Genomic DNA, 25,895 nt, shown 5'->3' with positions numbered 1-25,895 from the left:
ATATATGGCCATACAGATTGGTTTTGTTATCATGCATTCATGTCATCATGCACTTGGTGAGCATGTGTGAGTGTGTATGTGGATTTGGTGTGTATTTGTTTTAGTTTCTGGGACAATTTGTGATGCATCTGCTGGAATAAGAATTATTATAGGATTATAAGAATTATATAAGAATTGTCTAAAATATCTGCTGTGTTTTGCATTATGAAAATTCTTAACTTTCTTGAGAAACAATGTCCCCATTACTTTGGATAATCCATGCTACACATGCAGTGTTGAGAATCCAGGATTTACATTACATTCACTTTCAATGTATTAGTATTAATGTGGACAAATAAAACAAACACAATCTGTAATGCTAGAGACCTGTAAAAGAGACTGGTAAAATCTCCTGTCCATATAATTTTCATTAATTTTTATAACTGTTCATTCTCTTAAGTCTCCTCTGCCGATAACAGCTTGTTGGGTGAGAGGCGTAATACACCTCTGTTACGTCACCAGTCAGTCAGAGAGTAGACACATAGAGACAGAAAACCATTCACACTAATTATAACTAACTAACTAACTTTTTACCCATAAACCTAACCCACATGTCTTTGGACTTTGGAAAGAAGCCAAAGAACCTAGAGAAAATCCACACTAACACAAAGAACCACCATGTTGCCAAACTTTAACAAAGATTATGTGTTGTAATTTTGGTGAACTGTTCATTAAAGTCTTCAATCAAATACTGATCAATTTGTCACTTTGAAGGTCTCTGTTTGATCCTCGCCAGTTTGGGTAAGTTTATATCACGCATTATTTATAATCAACACAATAAACAGTCTTACAAGCAGATAATATCTCCAAGTCAACAACTGTTGGTAAACAAGGATCTCTATATAATGGATGTCTTCAAAAACTAATGAATACCTATAAAGATTTTCTTCCATTTCTCAGCCTCTTCCTCAGCCTCTTCTCTCAAGCTGGTGTGTTATTATGACAGCTCGGCTGTTAGGAGAAACAAGGATGGGAGGTGCACAGTTTCAGATATCGACCCGAACATTTGCACCCATCTGATCTACGCCTATTCTAACATTAACAACAAAAACAAGCTGTCCCCGAACAGAGCAACTGACATACAGCGCTATCAACGCTTTAATAGTCTCAAAAACAGGTCAGTGCTTGAGCCAAAACAACAGCTCCTTCCACCTCATGGCTTTACTCTGATATGCACAAGGAAACTTCAAATTAAATAGCAAAGATTAAATAGCAAAGAGTCTCTCTTACGTTGATATGATGTTTCAGTTTATTTCATTATAATAAATGAACACAAAAAATATCTAAAAATGTCATTATGAGGCACAGATTTATGATGGAAAATGTTAAATGGTTTTAGCATGAGGCTTCAACATTACCAAATGTGAAAAAAGACGTATAAATACTATTCGTAAATGATGCCGAATTTATTGTTTTGTAAATGATCATCACTTAACTTTTATGCTCCCACAGAAATCCACAGTTAAAAACCCTGTTGGCAGTTGGTGGATTAAACATTAACGCACAAAGGTAAGTTACATACAAAAACATTAAGGCTTATAGTTGTGTCAGTGCAAGGACAAGAATTAGCACTTCAACATGTAGGTACTTTACTGACCCTTTGCCCATTATAGCTGTTTTTATGCTTTGCACAGCATGCATGGTTACATATAAATGAGCTAGCACAAGGTGAGATGCTTTGTATGGAATAAAAGCAAATCATCGAATATTCGTTTTAAATGGACAAATCTGTCTCAGCTGGCATAAATCTGAGTCAGGTAGAGCCCTAATTATATCCATTACTATGTTTTCATTAATAACCAATCACTTAAAAAGGAGGAGCCATTGTGATTTTTGTCACTTTAGAATGGCCCGTTTGAATATTCATGAGGATTGCCTTCCACGGTCTTTCATGGTGTTTCTGCAGTAACCCAGGATGGGCAAATCAAACACTGGCTCTAGATAGGGCTATCTGCAATTTCTCAACAGTCTCCAGAGTTCTCCTCCATGCAAGGCACATAGGAGAAGTTTCAGTTGCGCAACCTCACCACCATTTGCCACTGAACCTTACACATTGGAACTTGGAAATATTTAACTTAAATTGATTTTATTTCATTTTAACTGATCAATGTTACAACGTCACACAAAAAAAGGACTGGTGAAATGACGATGCAAATCAGCAATCAGACCATTTGTTGATTGCTGTATATTGTCTTTTGCTCATGACCTCGTGCTTTTCACAGCTTTTTGTGTTTGTGTTCTTTAAATGAAGTCCTTAAATACAGTATGTGGAGAGTCTTCCAGATAACATTGTTTTGTTCAAATGTTTACCAGATTCAGCGCAATGATGGAAACAAAACAAAGCAGGACTATGTTTATCAGGTCTGCTATCACACTACTGAGAGAAAATGACTTTGATGGGATAAACCTTGACTGGATGGACCCTGGAAGAGCTGGAAAAACCCAGAACAGACAGAGATTTACACTGCTGTGCAAGGTCAGATCATGGATATATCTTCTGTGACAGTCACTGTTAATAATGTGTTTACCACAAATGAATATATTTTGGGGACTAAACCATGCTCTTGTGTTGTATAGGAGCTGAAAGAAGCCTTTGTGGCTGAGGGAACAGCAGCTAACCGTGACAGATTACTCCTCACTGCTAGTGTCTCTGCTGAGAAAGCAATCATCGATGCCTGTTATGAAGTTGCAGAGATTGCCAAGTAAAATTAATTTATGTAGTTCTTGAAATTGTACCCAAAATTAGCCGTTGTCATGTTTTGGTGAATGTGATCTCTTCTGCATTCAATCAGGTGCCTGGATTTCATCAATGTGCTGACATTTGACTTTCACGGCCCCTGGGAAAGTGTCACAGGACATCACAGCCCCTTATTTCAGGGATCCCAGGACACTGGAAATCAAACCTACTTGAACACTGTAAGTGCAGGGATTCACAATTGGATTGCCTAAACACCTTTCAGTGTAAAGATGTCGCCTTGTTTCAATTGTTTGTTTTTTTCTCTGTGTTAGGATTTTGCCATGCAGTACTGGCAGGACCAGGGAGCACCCAGAGAAAAGTTAAACATGGGGATTGCGGCATACGGGCGAGCTTTTCACCTCTCTTCTGCATCCAGTGTTGTTGGAGCACCAGCCAATGGTCCCAGTAGAGAAGGCTGCTATACCTGTGCAAAAGGATTATGGGCCTACTATGAGGTAAACCTGCAAGCTATGAATACAACTGATTTAAATTAATAGCCTTATTAAAGGCTGTACTGCTTTTACTGCTGTTATGAAAAAAAATCTGTTTATGCTAATACATTACATCTAAATGGAATCACATACTGTACATTTTGTATATATTCTCTATCTCTTCCTTTTGTAAATACAATTACATGTCTATGTCTGTCTTTTTTTTCTATTTTTCTTATCCCTAACTTATTTCCCTCCCCTGTACTGTGAGCATTGCCAACCCGGAAAAAATTCCTTGTTCCTCATTTGTTGAACTTGGCCAATAAACGTGATTCTGATTCTGATTCTGATTCTGATTCTTTTCAGATTTGCCTTTATGTTGACGATGCTAAAATCCGACTGATTACTGATCAGAAAGTTCCATATGCTACCACAGGAAATCGCTGGGTTGGATTTGACAACAAAGACAGCCTTGACACTAAGGTAATGATCTGTTTGATTGGAATTATTGCTCAGTAATTGCTAGGTTAATGAGGGCAAAAAATTAGACACATATCTGGTTAAAAAGATATTTTGCCAGGGTGCCTGGTGGCTCAGTGAATGGAGCAAGTGAAAAGAGTGTCCTTGCCACAGCAGCCGCAGGTTCAAATCCAGCCTCGGCCCTTTGCTGCATGCCCCCTATATTAATATTAATATTAAAAAATATATTTTGTCAACATAACCTAGTTGTTGAAGTGTTTTGCTCCTTTTTCTTTCAGGTCAGTTACATAAAAGTTAACAATTTTGGAGGAGCCGTTGTCTGGTCTCTGGACCTGGATGACTTTAGTGGGCAGTTCTGTAAAGAGAGCAACTACCCCTTCATCAGCCACCTGCATACTCTCCTGGTTCCAGGTAAATACAAAATTTTTTCTGTCCTGTCAGGTTGGTTTGCATGTGTATGTGATTCAAAAAAGTCAGCTTTGATGAAATAACCTTTCATTGACTTGAGTGTATTTTTTAATGCAAAGTGCAAATGTGTGCTGTTTTTATAAGGAAGTTTCAGAAGTCTCAATGATATGAAAATATTATGTGTAATTTATCAAACAATGTAAAAAAGCAGTTAAATCAATATCTGACTTAAATTTTTGTAGGATTTCCTAACCATAGGATGACAACTCCCAACACCAAAACCACCCTGACCACTACGAGAACACCCACTACCACCACATCGGAACAACCTCCTGACCACTGTAACGGGCAGCTCTCTGGGATCTTCCCTAACCCTGATGACCCAAGCACTTATTACAACTGTGCTCATGGGATAGCCTACCTGCAAAGTTGCCCAGAAGGACAAGTTTTTAGCCCAGCTTCCTTGACTTGTGTCACAGCTACAACTGCCACCTCTTCTGACCACTGTTATGGGCAGCTCTCTGGACACTTCCCCAACCCCAATGACCCAAGCACTTATTACAACTGTGCTCATGGGATAGCCTACCTGCAAAGTTGCCCAGAAGGGCAAGTTTTTGGCACAGCCTCCTTGACTTGTGTTACAGTTACAACTGCCACCCCTTCTGACCACTGTAATGGGCAGCTCTCTGGGCACTTCCCCAACCCTGATGACCCAAGCACTTATTACAACTGTGCTCATGGGATAGCCTACCTGCAAAGTTGCCCAGAAGGGCAAGTTTTTGGCACAGCTTCCTTGACTTGTGTTACAGCTACAACTGCCACCCCTTCTGACCACTGTAATGGGCAGCTCTCTGGGCACTTCCCCAACCCTGATGACCCAAGTACGTATTACAACTGTGCTCATGGGATAGCCTACCTGCAAAGTTGCCCAGAAGGGCAAGATTTTAGCACAGCTTCCTTGACTTGTGTTACAGCTACAACTGCCACCCCTTCTGACCACTGTAATGGGCAGCTCTCTGGGATCTCCCCTAACCCTGATGACCCAAGCACTTATTACAACTGTGCTCGTGGGATAGCCTACCTGCAAAGTTGCCCAGAAGGACAAGTTTTTAGCACAGCTTCCTTGACTTGTGTCACAGCTACAACTGCCACCTCTTCTGACCACTGTTATGGGCAGCTCTCTGGACACTTCCCCAACCCCAATGACCCAAGCACTTATTACAACTGTGCTCATGGGATAGCCTACCTGCAAAGTTGCCCAGAAGGGCAAGTTTTTGGCACAGCCTCCTTGACTTGTGTTACAGTTACAACTGCCACCCCTTCTGACCACTGTAATGGGCAGCTCTCTGGGCACTTCCCCAACCCTGATGACCCAAGCACTTATTACAACTGTGCTCATGGGATAGCCTACCTGCAAAGTTGCCCAGAAGGGCAAGTTTTTGGCACAGCTTCCTTGACTTGTGTTACAGCTACAACTACCCCCTCCTCTGACCACTGTAATGGGCAGCTCTCTGGGCACTTCCCAAACCCCAATGACCCAAGCACTTATTACAACTGTGCTCATGGGATAGCCTACCTGCAAAGTTGCCCAGAAGGGCAAGTTTTTGGCACAGTTTCCTTGACTTGTGTTATAGCTACAACTACCCCCTCCTCTGACCACTGTAATGGGCAGCTCTCTGGGCACTTCCCCAACCCTGATGTCCCAAGCACTTATTACAACTGTGCTCATGGGATAGCCTACCTGCAAAGTTGCCCAGGAGGACAAGTTTTTGGCACAGCTTCCTTGACTTGCGTTACAGCTACAACTACCCCCTCCTCTGACCACTGTAACGGGCAGCTCTCTGGGCACTTCCCCAACCCTGATGACCCAAGCACTTATTACAACTGTGCCCATGGGATAGCCTACCTGCAAAGTTGCCCAGAAGGGCAAGTTTTTGGCACAGCTTCCTTGACTTGTGTTACAGCTACAACTACCCCCTCCTCTGACCACTGTAATGGGCAGCTCTCTGGGCACTTCCCAAACCCCAATGACCCAACCACTTATTACAACTGTGCTCATGGGATAGCCTACCTGCAAAGTTGCCCAGAAGGGCAAGTTTTTGGCACAGTTTCCTTGACTTGTGTTATAGCTACAACTACCCCCTCCTCTGACCACTGTAATGGGCAGCTCTCTGGGCACTTCCCCAACCCTGATGACCCAAGCATGTATTACAACTGTGCTCATGGGATAGCCTACCTGCAAAGTTGCCCAGGAGGACAAGTTTTTGGCACAGCTTCCTTGACTTGCGTTACAGCTACAACTGCCACCCCTTCTGACCACTGTAATGGGCAGCTCTCTGGGATCTTCCCTAACCCTGATGACCCAAGCACTTATTACAACTGTGCTCATGGGATAGCCTACCTGCAAAGTTGCCCAGAAGGGCAAGTCTTTGGCACAGCTTCCTTGACTTGTGTTATAGCTACAACTACACCCTCCTCTGACCACTGTAATGGGCAGCTCTCTGGGCACTTCCCCAACCCTGATGACTCAAGCACGTATTACAACTGTGCCCATGGGATAGCCTACCTGCAAAGTTGCCCAGAAGGGCAAGTTTTTGGCACAGCCTCCTTGACTTGTGTTACAGTTACAACTGCCACCCCTTCTGACCACTGTAATGGGCAGCTCTCTGGGCACTTCCCCAACCCTGATGACCCAAGCACTTATTACAACTGTGCTCATGGGATAGCCTACCTGCAAAGTTGCCCAGAAGGGCAAGTTTTTGGCACAGCTTCCTTGACTTGTGTTACAGCTACAACTACCCCCTCCTCTGACCACTGTAATGGGCAGCTCTCTGGGCACTTCCCAAACCCCAATGACCCAACCACTTATTACAACTGTGCTCATGGGATAGCCTACCTGCAAAGTTGCCCAGAAGGGCAAGTTTTTGGCACAGCTTCCTTGACTTGTGTTATAGCTACAACTACACCCTCCTCTGACCACTGTAATGGGCAGCTCTCTGGGCACTTCCCCAACCCTGATGACCCAAGCACTTATTACAACTGTGCTCATGGGATAGCCTACCTGCAAAGTTGCCCAGGAGGACAAGTTTTTGGCACAGCTTCCTTGACTTGCGTTACAGCTACAACTACCCCCTCCTCTGACCACTGTAATGGGCAGCTCTCTGGGCACTTCCCCAACCCTGATGACCCAAGCACGTATTACAACTGTGCTCATGGGATAGCCTACCTGCAAAGTTGCCCAGAAGGGCAAGTTTTTGGCACAGCTTCCTTGACTTGTGTTATAGCTACAACTACCCCCTCCTCTGACCACTGTAATGGGCAGCTCTCTGGGCACTTCCCCAACCCCGATGACCCAAGCACTTATTACAACTGTGCTCATGGGATAGCCTACCTGCAAAGTTGCCCAGAAGGGCAAGTTTTTGGCACAGCTTCCTTGACTTGCGTTACAGCTACAACTACCCCCTCCTCTGACCACTGTAATGGGCAGCTCTCTGGGCACTTCCCCAACCCTGATGACCCAAGCACGTATTACAACTGTGCTCATGGGATAGCCTACCTGCAAAGTTGCCCAGAAGGGCAAGTTTTTGGCACAGCTTCCTTGACTTGTGTTACAGCTACAACTACCCCCTCCTCTGACCACTGTAATGGGCAGCTCTCTGGGCACTTCCCAAACCCCAATGACCCAACCACTTATTACAACTGTGCTCATGGAATAGCCTACCTGCAAAGTTGCCCAGAAGGGCAAGTTTTTGGCACAGCTTCCTTGACTTGTGTTATAGCTACAACGACACCCTCCTCTGACCACTGTAATGGGCAGCTCTCTGGGCACTTCCCCAACCCTGATGACCCAAGCACGTATTACAACTGTGCTCATGGGATAGCCTACCTGCAAAGTTGCCCAGAAGGGCAAGTTTTTGGCACAGCTTCCTTGACTTGTGTTATAGCTACAACTACCCCCTCCTCTGACCACTGTAATGGGCAGCTCTCTGGGCACTTCCCCAACCCTGATGACCCAAGCACTTTTTACAACTGTGCTCATGGGATAGCCTACCTGCAAAGTTGCCCAGGAGGACAAGTTTTTGGCACAGCTTCCTTGACTTGCGTTCCAGCTACAACTACCCCTTCCTCTGACCACTGTAATGGGCAGCTCTCTGGGCACTTCCCCAACCCTGATGACCCAAGCACGTATTACAACTGTGCTCATGGGATAGCCTACCTGCAAAGTTGCCCAGAAGGGCAAGTTTTTGGCACAGCTTCCTTGACTTGTGTTACAGCTACAACTACCCCCTCCTCTGACCACTGTAATGGGCAGCTCTCTGGGCACTTCCCAAACCCCAATGACCCAACCACTTATTACAACTGTGCTCATGGGATAGCCTACCTGCAAAGTTGCCCAGAAGGGCAAGTTTTTGGCACAGCTTCCTTGACTTGTGTTGCAGTTACAACTGCCACCCCTTCTGACCACTGTAATGGACAGCTCTCTGGGCACTTCCCCAACCCTGATGACTCAAGCACGTATTACAACTGTGCCCATGGGATAGCCTACCTGCAAAGTTGCCCAGAAGGGCAAGTTTTTGGCACAGCTTCCTTGACTTGTGTTATAGCTACAACTACACCCTCATCTGACCACTGTAATGGGCAGCTCTCTGGGCACTTCCCCAACCCTGATGACCCAAGCACTTATTACAACTGTGCTCATGGGATAGCCTACCTGCAAAGTTGCCCAGGAGGACAAGTTTTTGGCACAGCTTCCTTGACTTGTGTTACAGCTACAACTACCCCCTCCTCTGACCACTGTAATGGGCAGCTCTCTGGACACTTCCCCAACCCTGATGACCCAAGCACGTATTACAACTGTGCTCATGGGATAGCCTACCTGCAAAGTTGCCCAGAAGGGCAAGTTTTTGGCACAGCTTCCTTGACTTGTGTCACAGCTACAACTACCCCCTCCTCTGACCACTGTAATGGGCAGCTCTCTGGGCACTTCCCAAACCCCAATGACCCAAGCACTTATTACAACTGTGCTCATGGGATAGCCTACCTGCAAAGTTGCCCAGAAGGGCAAGTTTTTGGCACAGCTTCCTTGACTTGTGTTACAGCTACAACTACCCCCTCCTCTGACCACTGTAATGGGCAGCTCTCTGGGCACTTCCCAAACCCCAATGACCCAACCACTTATTACAACTGTGCTCATGGGATAGCCTACCTGCAAAGTTGCCCAGAAGGGCAAGTTTTTGGCACAGCTTCCTTGACTTGTGTTACAGCTACAACTACCCCCTCCTCTGACCACTGTAATGGGCAGCTCTCTGGGCACTTCCCAAACCCCGATGACCCAAGCACTTATTACAACTGTGCTCATGGGATAGCCTACCTGCAAAGTTGCCCAGAAGGGCAAGTTTTTGGCACAGCTTCCTTGACTTGTGTTACAGCTACAACTACCCCCTCCTCTGACCACTGTAATGGGCAGCTCTCTGGGCACTTCCCAAACCCCGATGACCCAAGCACTTATTACAACTGTGCTCATGGGATAGCCTACCTGCAAAATTGCCCAGAAGGGCAAGTTTTTAGCACAGTTTCCTTGACTTGTGTTTAACTAGAGAGTTGGAAATAATTAATTTCGCTGTCCACGAGTGTTAATATTTACACTTACCAAAGAATGGAGGGTTCTATCAAAAGCTGATATATTTAGAAGTTTTTACAATCAATCAATATATGGTTATTGCAATTGTAGATTTATTTAACTCTGTTATATAGGTGTGTTCTTGTTTATATGTAGTGGAATACCACTTACTGTACTCCAAATGATAATTTTCACTTGATTACCACAACAAACAATGGAAATGCTCCAGCTTATTCAAAACACAGTCATTACTCATACAGACAAAGCTACTAGTACTTCATTTACTTCTCTGTCTCAAAGTAAGATACAAAATCCATTTTGAGATTCTATTAATAAAAAAAAAACTCTTGTTCATGATAGTATGTTAAAATGTGGTTGTTGGGGTTTCTGATTTTGTTTTCTTTTGTGTTCTGTATTTATTTAAAAGGATCCGCATTTGCTGATTCCTATGGCACCAGCCAGTCTTCCTGGGGTCCAAAATTCAGTACATTATGTTCATCACATACATACACATACATGTTGTACAAAGGCGTGTGTTTGATGTACATCAAATTCAGCACAAAAGACTCTATACAATATTGTGTCTGTGGTACCCTATTTTTGTCACATATGTACTTTGAATTATGTTACATCAAGAGGTTGTAGAAGTTCACTTAAGCATCCATACTGATGATGTTCTTCTTACTAAGTTAGTCTCATGATCCCCTCATATATTCGACTCAAGGGCCATCGCCAAGGGGCAAGAACAATTTGTAACCCCCACTGGACAATTATCTGCTTAAGTAATGCTAGTAATTTTGTTGTTTGAATAAATACTTAAATATTAGGCAGAAAATAAAATGTGCATGAATGATGGAGTGTTTCATTTTAGCCACTTTCTAAAGGAGTTTTATGCGACATTGACATCATTATTAAAGCAAAGAGCTATTAGCTCTGTACAGATATAGTGGAATAATGGTATCCTGAGGACAGACAGAAATGTGTGTGTTGTAAATTTGAGTTTCTCTGCTTGTTTTAGTGGTAAACAGTCCGGCATCGTGTGCATGCTGTTGAATATGAGTCCCTGTGTATATGCCCCACTTGCTGGCCTCCCTCCAGTTCTCCCAACAGTTAACACTGTTAGCTCTATCAGCAGTCCTGCTGTTTTTTGTTTTGCATGGACTTAGGAGATTAAGGTGCTAGCCGTCGGCTCAGTCACCATGCTGAGAACCGAACTAGACAACCTGAATCAGACTCTGAATCCACAATATGCTCAGAAGATTGTACACAGCTACTTTAAATCATTACTTAAAAACATATTCTCGATTGTCTACTCACAAGATCACAAGAGTGGAACCTTTAGCAAGTTATGCAGTATTTTTGGTCAGTCTGCCATTCACTGAAAGTTGCACTGGTCCACATCGCAAAGCAGCAAATTCATTTAATTTCAGCCAATGTTTGAGATACACAGTACTGTTTTTCATGAAAGAGTAATAACAGCAAGATGTCAGATGTCAGGATGTGTGTCCTATTTGTCTATTGTTGAACGACATTGTTTCAGTAAATGGCTCATTTTATGACAGTGCAGATTATTATGTTAATTATTGCTTTGTTTGTCACTGAAAAGAAACTTTTGTGCGGATGTATTTTTAACCACTGTGTAATTACATACGCCTTACATCACAACAACGCTGTTGGTCATTTCCACGAATTCTAGCTTTGTTCTCCACATTAATTATTGCTTTGTCTTTAATAACTACTGTAATTTAAATGTCACAACTTAATTGTTTTAATGATGTCCAGGAACTACAGGTGAAAATTCACCTCTTGACTAAGTATGCTGAAACAACTCTTGCTATTTATAGTATCTTAAAATGTGGTTGTTGGGCTACTGTTTTTTTGTTTTTATTTTTGTTTTCTCCCATGTATTTATTTAGTTATTTTAGCCGGTCTTCGTAACTGTTTCTTTTTTTGGTGCTTGTTTTGGAGTTGCATTTTTTGACTTTGTATTTTTTTAATGTTTTCTGTCTGTAACTTATGTTGCTGACTGTGGCACTCTTGAAAAAAATATTTTTAATTTCAAGAGATTTTTTTTCTGGCTACATAAAGATTAACTAAACCAAAAATGAGTTCAAGAACTTCCTTTACAGACAAACATGAACACTGCTATTTTAGTGACCAAAATTTGAACTGAGAGTCAAAAATGCGAGGTGAATAAGATCCACTGACCCCAGTTTCGATCATTATCCAATTACTCTGGTTGGACATTACAACATTACAGTAAGTATCCCCACCCCTGTGAACTACCCCACCCTGTCAGCTGTCCAGACGATTTAAAACAGCACATCCAGACATCCATCAGACATCAGTCACAGTGGAGAGACAGTGTTTGGTTCTTTCACCATTACCTTGTAAGTATCCTTTTTACTCTGATTTTATTAAACCACATTTTCATTAATTTATTCGTTGTTGCTTTGTATATTGCTATTCCTGCTCCATCCCTCTGACTTATTGCTAAATAATTGTCTTTTTGTGTGTTTTCTAATTTACTATACCTTCAGTGAGACAATTTCAAGGTTAGAAGAATACTGTGAGGGCTACTGCTAAGCACCATGTCCTTCCCACTTCCTTTACTTTTGACAATTCATAGCTTTATTGCTACATTTTTCTCCAACTTTCTGACATCAGTGTGTTTAAAGTTTTGAATGTGTGTTAGAGCGATCTGCTTTAATGATTCCAGATGCTATTCGATCACAGGCTGAATCTTTACTCAGTTCCCTGATGATGATAAGTAAAAAGATCATAGATCGTAGAGAGAGGGTCAAAATTTGCATCATATGATGGTGAACAGTGTCTTTGAAATGCAAAAATACTTGGGCATAAACTGTGCAATTTTACCATCACAGGACTGTTAAACCCCTGCCACAACAGTGGACTGGCCCTGATTCAACCGGCTGTTGATGTCAATTATATGTACATACATATTTTATAATTGAAAAATGTGAGTCACTTTTGAGGTTAATTCAAAGCTTGCTCTGGGAGACAATTTTTAAATAAAGAATCAATGATACACTCATTATAGTCTGTCTAATTACAATCCAAATTGTTTTCTGAGTGACATGTCTAACTCTAACTGCAAGCACAACTTATCAGTTTTCAATTTTGACACCTAAAGCTAAGACAAACATATTAATGAAATAAACAGCCCAATATCAAACTTTTTTTGTTATTATTCCTTCTGCTTATCCATACAGTGACAACACATGTTGTCATCCATACAGTGACAACATGTGCAGCCTCACTCTGACTGCAGGTAAGGCACTCTGCTCAAGTTACTGAGTCCTTAAAGGGTCAGTCCATCCAAATCACAAAATGTCAAATGTCAAATGGCATCAAGCAATAAAGAAATGTTTTTTTGCTTTGCTTACAAACATTTTTGTTTCTCAGATTAGTGAGAGTGAATGGGATTTGGTTTGGGGTGCTTACCAATTGCACATTGCATTTAGAAAATTCACTACTAACTCTTTTTAGAAAAAAGTGAGACTGGGTGAGAAAACTTTTTTGTTTTCCTGTTTCTTTCTTTTGATTTTTTTAATTTGTTTTTTTAACTGTTGAACTTCATTTTAATCTGATACTGACCAATCTGTCACTTTGCGGGTCTCTGTTTGATCCTCACCAGCTTGGGTAAGATAATAAAATGCATTAATTGTAATTAACAGTCTAGCTAGTGGATAAAATAATGTCATTAAGTCAACAATTATTGGTAAACAAGGATCTTGATAAACCTGATGTATAACTGAACATTGCGATTTTCCTCCTGTCACAGCCTCTTCCTCAGCAGCCTCCTCCAGGCTGGTTTGTTACTATAACAGCTTGGCTGAAAATAGAGTGGATGATGGAAAGTGCACGATTTCAGATATTGATCCAAACCACTGTACCCATGTGATCTACGCCTTTTCTGACATTAACAACCAACACAAGTTGGTCCCCAACGGAGCCACTGACGTTCAATGCTATCAGACCTTTAATGGACTCAAAAACAGGTCAGTGTTTTAGTTTATAAATATTGTGGATATGATGCTGAATTTTCAGTTTTGTTTAATGATTATGACTTGACTTCTGTGTTCCCACAGAAATCCACAGCTCAAAACTCTGTTGGCGGTTGGTGGCTTAAACTTTAAAACAAAAAAGTAAGTTACTCACAATAAGTTTCAGCCCTTCTTTGTGTCATTGCAAAGACAAGTGTAAGCATCACTTCCCCATGTTGGCATTTCCTGACAACGAAACTCGCTCTGCTCACTTATTTTTGTGCTTTGCACAGCATGCATGGTGGAGAGTTTTGTACATATGATGTAGAACAAAGTAAGGTGCTGATATTGATTACTTAAAGTAAAGTGAATTCCTGATTCAATCATGCAGAAAACGTCATTACATTGTAGTTGCAGTTGCTGGAAAAACAAAATGACACAAATAGGTGTACTTAAGGTTGTCCATATTGTTGATATCTGCAAACTCCAAATACATTTGTGTTTTATTTAAATATTTTACTTAAATTATTTGTATTTTATTTTTTTCATATGAGAAAGTCACCCAAAAAAATGTAATGAAATGTAGTAAAGATGTTTGTTGCAAACCATAGGGTTACTTCAGGGTTACATTACTCCACTGGTACTTCTACAAAATGTGCTTTAGCTGAGTAAAAAACATGGTAATGGCTGTAAGCTCATCGTTGCCACATTATCTTATACTATGAGCTGTTCTTTGTGTTTGTGCTCTTATAAATACTTTATGTCTTTTGTGAACACTGGTTTGTTCATATATTCACCAGATTCAGTGCAATGGTCGCAACACGTCGAAACAGAGCAAAGTTTATCCGCTCTGCTATCAAACTACTGAGAGCAAATAAGTTTGATGGGTTAAACCTTGACTGGAGGTACCCCGGAGGAGCTGGATGCCAACCACAGGACAAGCAGAGATTCACCCTGCTGTGCAAGGTCAAAATTTCTCCTCTGGGACAGACACTATCAGAAATATGCATCTCTGTATATGCCTTGTATGAAAATATTATATTTAACACTTAAATAAGACTGAACCAAAGTTTTGTGATGTTGTACAGGAGCTCAAAAAGGCATTTGTGGCTGAGGGAAGAGCAACTAACCGTGACAGATTACTCCTCACTGCTAGTGTCTCTGCTGAAAAAGCAATCATCGATGCCAGTTACGAAGTTGCACAGATTGCCATGTAAGACTAATTTAATATAATTCTTAGTATTATTACTACAATTAGCTGTTGTTATGTTTTGGTGAATGTGATCTCTTCTGCATTTAATCAGATACCTTGATTTCATCAATGTGCTGACATTTGATTTCCACGGCCCCTGGGAAAGTGTCACAGGACATCACAGCCCCTTATTCCAGGGATCCCAGGACACTGGAAATCAAACCTACTTGAACACTGTAAGTGCAGGGATTCACATTCTAACACCCTTAACACCTTCAGAGATGTCTTCTCATTCTAATTGTTCATTTCTACATGTTAGGATTTTGCCATGCAGTACTGGAGCGACCAGGGAGCACCCAAAGAAAAGTTAAACATGGGATTAGCAGCATACGGGCGAGCTTTTGAGCTCTCCTCTGCATCCAGCGATGTTGGAGCACCAGCCAATGGTGCTGGTGAACGAGGCCGCTTCACTGGTGAAGAAGGATTCTTGGCCTATTATGAGGTAAAACTGCAAGCTCTGAATATAATTAACTCCTACTTCATTTTCGACAATCAGATTCTTTGGCCAGCTTATGCCAATGCTAAATTTAATTCTGACTCGATGTTGATTTATTAGTCATATACTGATTTCTTTTACCTGTATCAGTTTTGTTTTTTTGTTTTTTTCCTGTTTCAGTGCTTTGCATCCATTTTCTTACCTTATGTTTCTTAAAACAACTTGTATCTTACTGCTTTGTGTTTCCTTTTTCTTCTTCTTCTTCTTATTATTATTATTATTATCATTAGCAATTGCTGTATTTGTTGTGTCACATATCTGATGATGTTAACACATTAAATTTAAATATGACATCTGACCCTTCTCTACAGACTTGCCTTTATCTTGAAAGAGTTAAAGTCCAACTGATAACTGATCAGAAAGTCCCATATGCCACCACAGGAAATCAGTGGGTTGGATTTGACAACCACTACAGCCTTGGCATTAAGGTAATCATCTGTTTAATTTAAAGTATTGTTCAATAATTTCTGAACAAACAACTGGTCATACACCACTCTGGTCAAATACATAACTTGCCACCATGACATCAGCTTTCTAAGTACTGTGTTCATCATCCTCTCAGGTCAGTTACCTTAAAGTTAACAATTTTGGAGGAGCCGTTGTCTGGTCTCTGGATCTGGATGGCACCAGTGGACAGTTCTGTAACATGGGCAGCAACCCCTTCATCAGCCACCTGCACATTCTCCTGGTTTCAGGTGATCAACATTAATGCAATAACCTTTAATTGACCAAATCACAATTTATTATGCAGAGTGCAAATGTGTGCTCTTTTAATTAAGAAATCTTGTTGCTCAGTAATAAATAAAAATATTATATGATGATAATACAGGGTTTAAGAGCAATTAACACAACATTGGACTATTGTTCCTTTAGGCCATCCTGACCTTGCATCTACAACTCCCACCACCACCACCACAACTCCTGCTCCCACAACACCAGCCCCTACAACTCCTGCTCCCACAACACCAGCCCCTACAACTCCTGCTCCCACAACACCAGCACCTACAACTGCCTCCTCTGACCCCTGTAATGGAGAGCAATTTGGATTCTTCCCCAACACTGAAGACCCTGGCAGTTTTTACAACTGCGCTTTTGGGATAGGCCACCTGCAATTTTGCTTATCAGGGCAAGTTTTTAGCACAGTGACCTTGACTTGTGTTTAACTAGAGAGTTGGAAATAATTTATTTCACTGTCCATGAGTGTTAATATTTCCGCTTATCAAAAAATGGAGGGGTCTATCAAAAGTTAATATATTTAGAATTTCTTCAGAATCAACACTCAATATATAGTTGTCAGTTTATCTAACTCTGTTATGTGGGTGTGTTTTTGTTATATCTAGTTGAATATCACTTCATGGACTGATTATCTTATTGCTTGATTACCAGAACAAAGAATGAAAATGCTTAAGCTCATTTGAAACTCAGCAGCCAGTCCTAACTTATACAGACAAAGCTACTATGACTTTAATTGCTTCTCTGTCTCATAGTAAAATCCACTTTGAAATTCTATTAATAAATGTATCAAGCACTGAGTGGTTTCTGATCTGCTCAGACAAGACTCAAAGCAGGTCTTTTCTCACTTTCTCACTTTACTTAGAATAGCATTCAATTGTGGTGAAGGCCTTTAAATATTTTTGATTCTGTTATCTGAATAAATCTCCCTGATGAACAAAATGTGTCTGTGTTTGTGGTTTTGTTTCTGTGGGTTAAATATTTGGTTAATTAATTAGATATTTTTTCTCATAAGTTTTTCTCTCTTTTGATTATCGAATTCACTTATATTTTTAATATTCTGCCTTTCACGTTTTTATACATACTGGGACCGTCAAACTAATTATTTTTTTTTAAATTGCGATTAATCACAGAATTTCAATAATAATTTCAATAGATAATCATGATTAATCCCATTTTTTTCTATTCAATTATTTGCATTACAAAACAGTTTTGAAGTCCATATTGACAATTCTTACCAGACTGTTTTGGTCAAGAATCAAATTAGAGCAAAAAACTGCATGGAACTAGCATAAAGTGGGCATGTCTTTAAACAGGAGACTAATGGGTACCCACAGTACCCATTTTCATTCAGATATCTTGAGGTCAGATTTCAAGAAGCTGGACTGTAACATTTAAGAAATAACCTCAGTCTAAACCTAATCGCCATGCCAAGGCTAATCTTATTTTAAGATCCTTCCTTTTCGAATATAAATCCCTTCTGTTATTTATTCATGGTTATTAGTTAAACAACTTTTTATTAATTATCATGTTAATGCTCAGTTTAGGTGTCTATAATGAAAGCTGTGTCAGAGACCAGCGAAGTCTTTTTTCATAAAAACTGAAACTCACACTGCCTTTCCTTTGTTGGTGGTCCTATTAAACCTCAGTTTCTTATATAATTTTATTCTATTTTAAAAAAAATGGTTTTATAGTGGGATTTTTTTGGAGTGACATGGGTTTTAAAAGGGATTGTTTCATTTAAAAAAAAAAAAAAAAAACATGGTCCCTGTATGCCTGTGCACCTCCTAGCAACCATTTAGAGCACTGCACTTTGTCCAAACATCTACCCTAACCTTTGAGGGCTGAGCTGAAGACCCACATGTTTTTCAAGGTTTTTTATATTTTATATTTCACACCTTCTATGCTTTATTTCCTGTTCTCATTTATTTGTTCTCATTTATAGCCAATCAACAGAGAAAATTAATGGACAACTTTTGAGTAAACATTTAAGTATTTTTCTACTTCTTTCAAGATTCTTTTGTATTATGTTTTCCCTTTTTTTCTTTGGGGTTTTTTTCTGTATTATATACTTTCACTTTTAATAACGTGAGTACATTTTATTTACTTTAGTTACTTTATACTTACTTTTACTTAAGTAATAGTTTACTTGTAACACAGTATTAACACAGTGTGGCATTAGTACATTTATTTAGGTAAATAAACTGCATACCTCTTCCATCATTGGTCTCTTTGAGCTCATTTACTGTGTCTTCATGTAGCTGCCTGCCTTTTTGTAATAATTCTGGGGTAATTTTGTGTCAACTTTGTGGTTTTAAGGTTATTTTGTGTTTCTTTGTGGTCGTTTTGTATCTCTTTGTAGTCATTTTGTGTCTCTTTGTGGTCTTTTTGCCCAATTTTGCAGTTTTTTAGTGTCCCTGAGCAGTTCCTTTGCATCTCTTTGTCATCTTTTTCTGTGTGTTGGTTGTCATGGTGAGTCTCTTCCTGGTCTGTACTTCTTTATTTAAGTGACATTTTACAAGTGAAGGTCTGGGGGCCCCCTGACACTCTTGGCCCCTGGGCCTGTGCTTAAGCTATGGATGGATTACTATAAGGACCTATTCCTTATAGTAATCCATTTATAGCTTAAGCACTACTTTTGGTCAGTTTGCTTATTCAGTTAAAGCAATACGGAAATAGAAAGCTGTACTGCATTCCACCCAGTGTTTGTCAACACACAGTGCTTATTAGAACTGTTTGTGAACAAAGAGTACAACAAGGTGGAACATGGGTGTTTCTAAACTATTTGGGTGTGTGTACTGTTCTTTTGGTTGTGTACGGCATTATCTGAAGACATGCCTTATTTTATGACAGTGCCGTTCATTATGTCAATCATTGTTTTCTTTGTCACTGAAGCAAAACTTTGTCATGGTTTGTTCTTGCTGACTTATTTTTACTGTGCAATTAGGCGTGCCTTAAGAATGCTGCAGTTACTCAGTTCTTCTAATTGTTGCCCTGTTGTTGTGCGCATGTATTGTTACTTTGTTTTAAACAATTATGTTAACTTGACATACCATACATCATACCATGACGTTGTTTAAACATATTTGTTGAATAAAAAACGTCTATCAACAATGGCCAGGAAAGGCGGGTGAAAACACACATTTTGAATCATCATGGCAGAGAAAAACAACTGTTACTATTGAGAGTATGTTAAATTTTTTGATTGATTAAATTGATTGTTTTCCCCTTTAAAGTACAATGCAACTAACACAAATGTATAATTAAATGACTCAAAATATACCCTAAACGTGGGGTGTCGTAAGGGTATAAGGTTTTAAGATATTGGCAATGAAATTGCCACATCCCTGGTCTGAGTCTGGATGGAGATCTTTGTAGCATATTATCTCTGCTCTTTGTGCTAATTACTTGAAGAAAAAAAAAAAATGTCTAAAAGTACTATAGAATCACTGCTGTGCTATTGTCCTATAATGGGCAAGTATTTCTCTTTTTATGGTCACTTTGATCATTTTACACAGGCAACTACAAGAAACTGAAAGCTTACGATGCGAAAAAAGTGAAAAAGAAAGAGCTGAATTGTTGTTGAAGTGATGAAAACGTTCTTTTTTCATTCGTCGCTTAATCTATCAAAATCAACTGTTTTTGAGGGGTCTGACTGTCTGTGGTGCACATTAATGCTGCTGACTGTAAGATTCTCAGTCCCTCTATGAGAGTGACAGACAGACAGAAATGTGAACATGGCGTTATTTCAGTAAATACAATTTTAATATAAAGTCAAGAGGGAGGTGATGAGGTGATTTGTTCTGTTGTTTCAGTTTCCGTCAGCATCCAATTGTTTAGGACGCTGCAACGATACCATAATTATCCACACCCCAGTTAACTGCCATACCCTGTCAGCAGTCTACCCAATTTAAAACAGCACAGCCAGACAACTGTCAGTCATTCGTCACTTACAGAGATACGGTTTATGCTTTTTCATCATTAAATTTGTAAGTATCCCTTTTCCTCTGATCTGAACAAACCAATTTTGAAGTGCTTTCTTAGTTGTAGATATTTATATTTCTATACTTGCCAAATCTCTCACACAAGCTAAACTTAACATATTTTATGGATTTGGTGAACCAGTGGGGATGAAATGAAAATATTATGGCTTTGGGAAGAGGAATGTTTCTGTTTACAGTTGAGATTTCCTGACAGTATTCTAACACATTTTTAAATAAGCATTGCTAGCTTAGATGGTTTAACTATGCTGAGCAATAACCAGCCTGCTATGCAACATTTCTTCACAATAAAAATCTTGAAATGATAACTTGAAATGCTTTTTTTTATAACTACAAATACAACAGAGTGAGGATTTGTTGTTTTCAGCTGCATATTAAACATTATTTCTATTTCCTATACTTTTTCATATAGTGAAAACATGTGCAGGTTCACTCTAACAGCAGGTAAGGCATACTACTCAATTTATTTTTTGCTTAAGGGGTCAGTCCATCAAAATTACAAGCAGGGCCTTTATAGTTTGCCACACAGATAAGGTAATTGAAATCAGAAAAAAAGGACAAATTTCACTCTATTAAACTGTTCAGGGCTGTAATATCATTAGAGCAATCTCTCTCTTTTTTTTTAAATTTTAAACTGTCTGTCACTCTGCAGGTCTGTGTTTGATCCTCGTCAATTTGGGTGAGTTTATAACATGCATTAATCATAATCAACAGTCTTTCTGAAGGATAAATTATGTCATTACCTCAACAATTGTGATAAAAAAAAAATTGTATGAATGGTCTTCAAAAACTATATAAAACCATTCTGATTTTCTTCCACGTCTCAGCCTCTTCCCTCAAGCTGGTGTGTTACTACAACAGCCTGGCTGAAGACAGAGCCGAGGATGGGAAGGTCACAGTTTCAGATATTGATCCGGACAAGTGTACCCATCTGATCTTTGCCTTTTCTGACATCAATAACCTAAATGAACTGGTACCCAGCAAAGAAAGTGACATACAACGCTATCAGTCCTTTAATGGACTCAAAACAAGGTCAGTGTTTTAGCTTATAAATATTGCCAAATGATGAGGATTTTTGTATTTTTTATATTTAAATAATCATTACTTAACTTTTATGCCCCCACAGAAATCCACAGCTCAAAACCCTGTTGGCGGTTGGTGGCTTGACCTTTAGCCCGCAAAAGTAAGTTACTTACAAGAGCAATTTATTTTATTTTTTTTATCAGTGCAAAGAAAAGTGTATGCAACATCTCAATATATTGGCATTTTCCTGGCCATGACTCTATTTAATTTTGCTCACCTGACATCATAATGAAAGTGGAGTAAGGGCCTACATTAAAAAAAAAAATACATTTGTTTATGTTGGGAAACCACTAAATGTTTGCATTTACTCTTTGGTTACTATCTTATTGCCACCAAATTAATCACTTAAGGCCCATATAGGGCTGAGGCAGTGTACAACTGATATGGTCAAATTACCATGTACATTTGCTTGTATGTGGTATTGAACAAAAAGGCTACAACCGTACAGAGAATCTAAATATGTATATGCATCTCCTTTCCTCCTTGACTGCCTCCCAGACGTTTTACAAATACTTGCATTTAAAAAAAAGGTTTCAACCTAACAACAGATCCCAATTGTGCAACATTTTTTTGCCAACACCAGATATCAACAAAGGTCAGAGACAGTATGCATCAACGCAGCTGCTCAGAGTATTGTGAAAGTCAAGAGCACTCACTCCGCAGCAAAATCTTGGGACCAAAACATCCCCAGAAATAAACTGCAAAGAAAGAAAAGACAGCAATCTGCTGACTGAGGGGTCTCCCGACTGATGATTCAAGTCTCCGACTTTCAAGGGGCAGCCCTGATAGCATCATGAAAATCTCATACCATTTCAACTCAAAGTCCATATAAAACAATTTAACATAGACTTTTATGTTGCCACTACACTTCTACTAATACTTGTGCAAAATGTATTGCAGCCTGATACTGAGGTCAGTGATGACATTATAGTTATGTGGATCACTGCAAGACTCATTTTCATTATTTATAATTACAAGTGAAAAACTAGACTATTTTCCCATTTGGCTGGTCTCACAGGACTTGGTGTTTGTGATCTTAAAATCCTTAAATGTTCTGAGAACACTGTTTTGTTTAAATGTTTACCAGATTCAGTACAATGGTGGCAACACAACAAAACAGAGCAGCATTCATCCAGTCTGCTGTCACACTTCTGAGAGCAAATAGGTTTGATGGGCTAAACCTTGACTGGAGGTACCCTGGAGGAGCTGGAAGCCAACCACAGGACAAACAGAGATTCACACTGCTGTGCAAGGTCAGATCATGACTATATGTTTTGTGACAGTAACTGTCAGAAATATGCATTACTGTATATGAAAGGTTATGGGTTTTGTGTGATTTGTGATTTGTGTGTGTGTGTGTGTGTGAGAGAGAGAGAGAGAGAGAGAGAGAGAGAGAGAGAGAGAGAGAGAGAGAGAGAGAGAACAAAGCAAATTTTGGTATTGCTTAATTTGATAATATATGCCAAAGGGGTTTTTGTTCGTTTTTGTTTCTTTTGGTTTTTTCGGGGGTGGGGGGTGTTAATTCAGAAAAATAATCAAACTGGGGGTTTATTCATATTAATAAAGGTTCTATCTTTTTTGTTGCAGATAAAGAATTCATATAACATGGACAAATGATGAAAATATATTTTACACTTAAACTTCTGTGTTTTATAGGAGCTAAATGAGGCCTTTATCGCTGAGGGAACAGCAACTAATCGAGACAGATTGATCCTCACTGCTAGTGTCTCTGCTGAGAAAGCAACCATCGATGCCAGTTACGAAGTTGCACAGATTGCCATGTAAGACAAATTTAATATAATTCTTAGTATAATAATTACAATTAGCTGTTGTCATATTTTGGTGAATATGATGTCTTCTGCATTTAATCAGGTACCTTGATTTCATCAATGTGCTGACATTTGACTTTCACGGCCCCTGGGAAAGTGTCACTGGACATCACAGCCCCTTATTCCAGGGATCCCAGGACACTGGAAATCAAACCTACTTGAACACTGTAAGTATGGGGATTCACATTCGAAGACCTTTAACATCTCTGGAGATATCTTCTCATTTTAAGTCCTTACTTTTCTACATGACAGGATTTTGCCATGCGGTACTGGAGGGACCAGGGAGTACCCACACAAAAGTTAAACATGGGGATTGCAGCATATGGGCGAGCTTTTGACCTCTCCTCTGCATCCAGTGATGTTGGAGCACCAGCCAGTGGTCCCGGTGAAGAAGGCTGCTACACCGGTGAAGAAGGATTCTGGGCCTCTTATGAGGTAAAACTGCAGGCTATGAATAAAATTAATTTATATCAATAGCCTTATTAGAGGCTGCTCTAATGCTTTTACTGTTCTGGGTGTGTAATATTCTGTCTCTAGGAATAAATTTCATCTTAATGTGACATTGGACCCTTCTTTTCAGATCTGCCTTTACCTTGAGGGAATTACACCGCAGCTTATTGTTGATCAGAAAGTTCCATATGCGGTTGCAGAAAATCAATGGGTTGGATTTGACAATGAAGACAGCATTGATACCAAGGTAATCATCTGTTTAATTCAAACTTAAGTATTTGCTACTGGAATCCTATACAAATTCTTGGTTGTACAAAAATTTAGTACAACAGTTATTTTATCAATATCATTTCAACTAGTGATATTTTTTTCTCGTCCTCTCAGACTAATTACATAAAGACTAATGACTTTGGAGGAGCCGTTGTCTGGTCTCTGGACCTGGATGACATTAGCGGAAAATTCTGTAACATGGGAAACAACCCCTTCATCAGCCAACTGCACACTCTCCTGGTTCCAGGTAACACAATCTGAATTGTTTCCATCCTATCCTGTCATGGGGTGGAGGTTTTAAAAGTATATCTGATCATCTCTATCAGCATCATTGGCATAGAATTGTATTGGCAATTATAACATTAACAGAAAGGGTAATGTGATAATATAACAGTGCAAGAAAGAAATTATAACATTTATTTGACCTTTTTAGGTTTTCCTGGCCTCACTCCTATGACTACTATTCCCTCAAACACAACAAAAACCATTGCTATCACAACAACTCCAAATACACCAATCATAACAACCATGACATCAAATCCCCCTGTTATAACCATGACACTGGCCACTGTCCCGACTGCAATCCCAAAGACGACTACCACTCTTCTGACTACAAAGGCAACAAAACTCCCTACCACAAAAGTGGCCCTTACAACTGCTGCTCCCACAACATCAGCACCTACAACTCCTGTTCCAACAACACTAGCCGCGACAAATCCTGCTCTAACAACACTGGCCCCTACAACTCCTGCTCTTACAACTCCTGCTCTTACAACTCCTGTTCCCACAACACCAGCCACTACAACTCCTGCTCTTACAACTCCTGCTCCCACAACACTGGCCCCTACAACTCCTGCTCCAACAACACCAGCCAGTACAACTTCTGCTCTTACAACTCCTGCTCCCACAACATTGGCCCCTACAACTCCTGCTCCCACAACACCAGCTGCTACAACTCCTGCACCAACAACTCCTGCTCCCACAACACCGGCCCCTACAGCTCCTGCTCCCACAACACCAGCCACTACAACTTCTGCTCCTACAACTCCTGCTCCCACAACACCAGCCCCTACAACTCTTGCTCCCACAACACCAGCCCCAACAACTCCGGCTCCAACAACGGCGGCGCCTACAACTCCTGCTCCCACAACACCAGCCCCTACAACTCCTGCTCCCACAACACCAGCCCCTACAACTCCTGCTCCCACAACACCAGCCCCTACAACTCCTGCTCCCACAACACCAGCCCCTACAACTCCTGCACCAACAACTCCTGCTCTGACAACACCAGCTCCTACAACTCCTGCTCCCACAACACCAGCCCCTACAACTCTTGCTCCCACAACACCAGCCCCTACAACTCCTGCACCAACAACTCCTGCTCTGACGACACCAGCTCCTACAACACCAGCCCCAACAACTCCAGCTCCAACAACAGTGGCCCCTACAACTCCCGCTCCCACAACACCAGCCCCTACAAGTCCTGCTCTTACAACACCAGCCCCTACAACTCTTGCTCCCACAACACCAGCCCCTACAACTCCTGCACCAACAAATCCTGTTGTGACAACACCAGCCCCAACAACTCCTGCTCCAACAACAGCGGCCCCTACAACTCCTGCTCCCACAACACCAGCCCCTGCAACTCCTGCTCCAACAACTCCAGCTCCCACAACACCAGCTCCTACAACTCCTGCTCCCACAACACCAGCTCCTACAACTCCTGCTCCCACAACTCCTGCACCAACAACTCCTGCTCCGACAACACCAGCCCCTACAACACCAGCCCCAACAACTCCAGCTCCAACAACAGTGGCCCCTACAACTCCCGCTCCCACAACACCAGCTCCTACAACTCTTGCTCCCACAACACTAGCCCCTACAACTCCTGCACCAACAACTCCTGTTGTGACAACACCAGCCCCAACAACTCCTGCTCCAACAACGGCAGCCCCTACAACTCCTGCTCCCACAACACCAGCTCCTACAACTCCTGCTCCCACAACACCAGCTCCTACAACTCCTGCTCCCACAACACCAGCCCCTACAACTCCCACACC

The 25,895-nt window shown here is 40.7% G+C and overlaps 3 protein-coding genes across 5 annotated transcripts in view; 2 read left to right on the top strand and 1 right to left on the bottom strand.

Annotated features, from left to right (window-relative positions):
* pm20d1.2 (peptidase M20 domain containing 1, tandem duplicate 2) overlaps positions 1-25,895 on the bottom strand; it is a 139,707-nt gene that overhangs the window by 73,603 nt on the left and 40,209 nt on the right. Inside the window, exon 14 of one of the 3 annotated variants that reach the window (XM_088081939.1) lies at positions 15,894-16,109. The exons of the other annotated variants lie outside the window; for them this stretch is intronic. The gene's annotated coding sequence lies outside the window, so the exon portion shown is untranslated. Of the gene's footprint in view, positions 1-15,893; positions 16,110-25,895 lie in introns of those variants that run through there. 3 annotated transcript variants of the gene reach the window in all.
* LOC121947404 (uncharacterized) overlaps positions 1-25,895 on the top strand; it is a 51,630-nt gene that overhangs the window by 1,886 nt on the left and 23,849 nt on the right. Inside the window, exons 2-17 of the mRNA XM_088081464.1 lie at positions 754-780; positions 940-1,156; positions 1,492-1,548; positions 2,353-2,515; positions 2,617-2,741; positions 2,832-2,955; positions 3,049-3,231; positions 3,574-3,690; positions 3,966-4,098; positions 4,338-9,682; positions 14,811-14,935; positions 15,027-15,150; positions 15,234-15,416; positions 16,033-16,165; positions 24,230-24,897; positions 25,105-25,857. Coding sequence (XP_087937590.1) covers positions 754-780; positions 940-1,156; positions 1,492-1,548; positions 2,353-2,515; positions 2,617-2,741; positions 2,832-2,955; positions 3,049-3,231; positions 3,574-3,690; positions 3,966-4,098; positions 4,338-9,682; positions 14,811-14,935; positions 15,027-15,150; positions 15,234-15,416; positions 16,033-16,165; positions 24,230-24,897; positions 25,105-25,857 — 8,477 coding nt within the window. The remainder of the gene's footprint in view (positions 1-753; positions 781-939; positions 1,157-1,491; positions 1,549-2,352; positions 2,516-2,616; positions 2,742-2,831; positions 2,956-3,048; positions 3,232-3,573; positions 3,691-3,965; positions 4,099-4,337; positions 9,683-14,810; positions 14,936-15,026; positions 15,151-15,233; positions 15,417-16,032; positions 16,166-24,229; positions 24,898-25,104; positions 25,858-25,895) is intronic.
* LOC121946481 (acidic mammalian chitinase-like) lies at positions 20,699-24,263 on the top strand. The gene is made up of 8 exons (XM_088081941.1): positions 20,699-21,235; positions 21,330-21,386; positions 22,374-22,539; positions 22,943-23,067; positions 23,159-23,282; positions 23,368-23,550; positions 23,696-23,812; positions 23,950-24,263. The coding sequence occupies exons 1-8, from the start codon at positions 20,976-20,978 to the stop codon at positions 24,094-24,096; spliced, it is 1,179 nt and encodes a 392-aa protein (XP_087938067.1). The 5' UTR covers positions 20,699-20,975; the 3' UTR covers positions 24,097-24,263.

Source organism: Plectropomus leopardus, chromosome 9, assembly GCF_026936395.1.
Source record: "Plectropomus leopardus strain MGB_pleo_1.0 chromosome 9, ASM2693639v1, whole genome shotgun sequence".
NCBI classification, from domain to species: Eukaryota; Metazoa; Chordata; class Actinopteri; order Perciformes; family Serranidae; genus Plectropomus; species Plectropomus leopardus.
This window is presented reverse-complemented; position numbering and strand designations above follow the sequence as displayed.

Coding starts and splice junctions, on each gene's coding strand:
- LOC121946481 (XM_088081941.1), top strand. CDS start 20,976: ATGAATGGTCTTCAAAAACTATATAAAACCATTCTGATTTTCTTCCAC. Junction 23,068..23,158: donor GAAGTTGCACAGATTGCCAT/GTAAGACAAATT, acceptor GCATTTAATCAG/GTACCTTGATTTCATCAATG. Junction 23,551..23,695: donor GATTCTGGGCCTCTTATGAG/GTAAAACTGCAG, acceptor CCTTCTTTTCAG/ATCTGCCTTTACCTTGAGGG.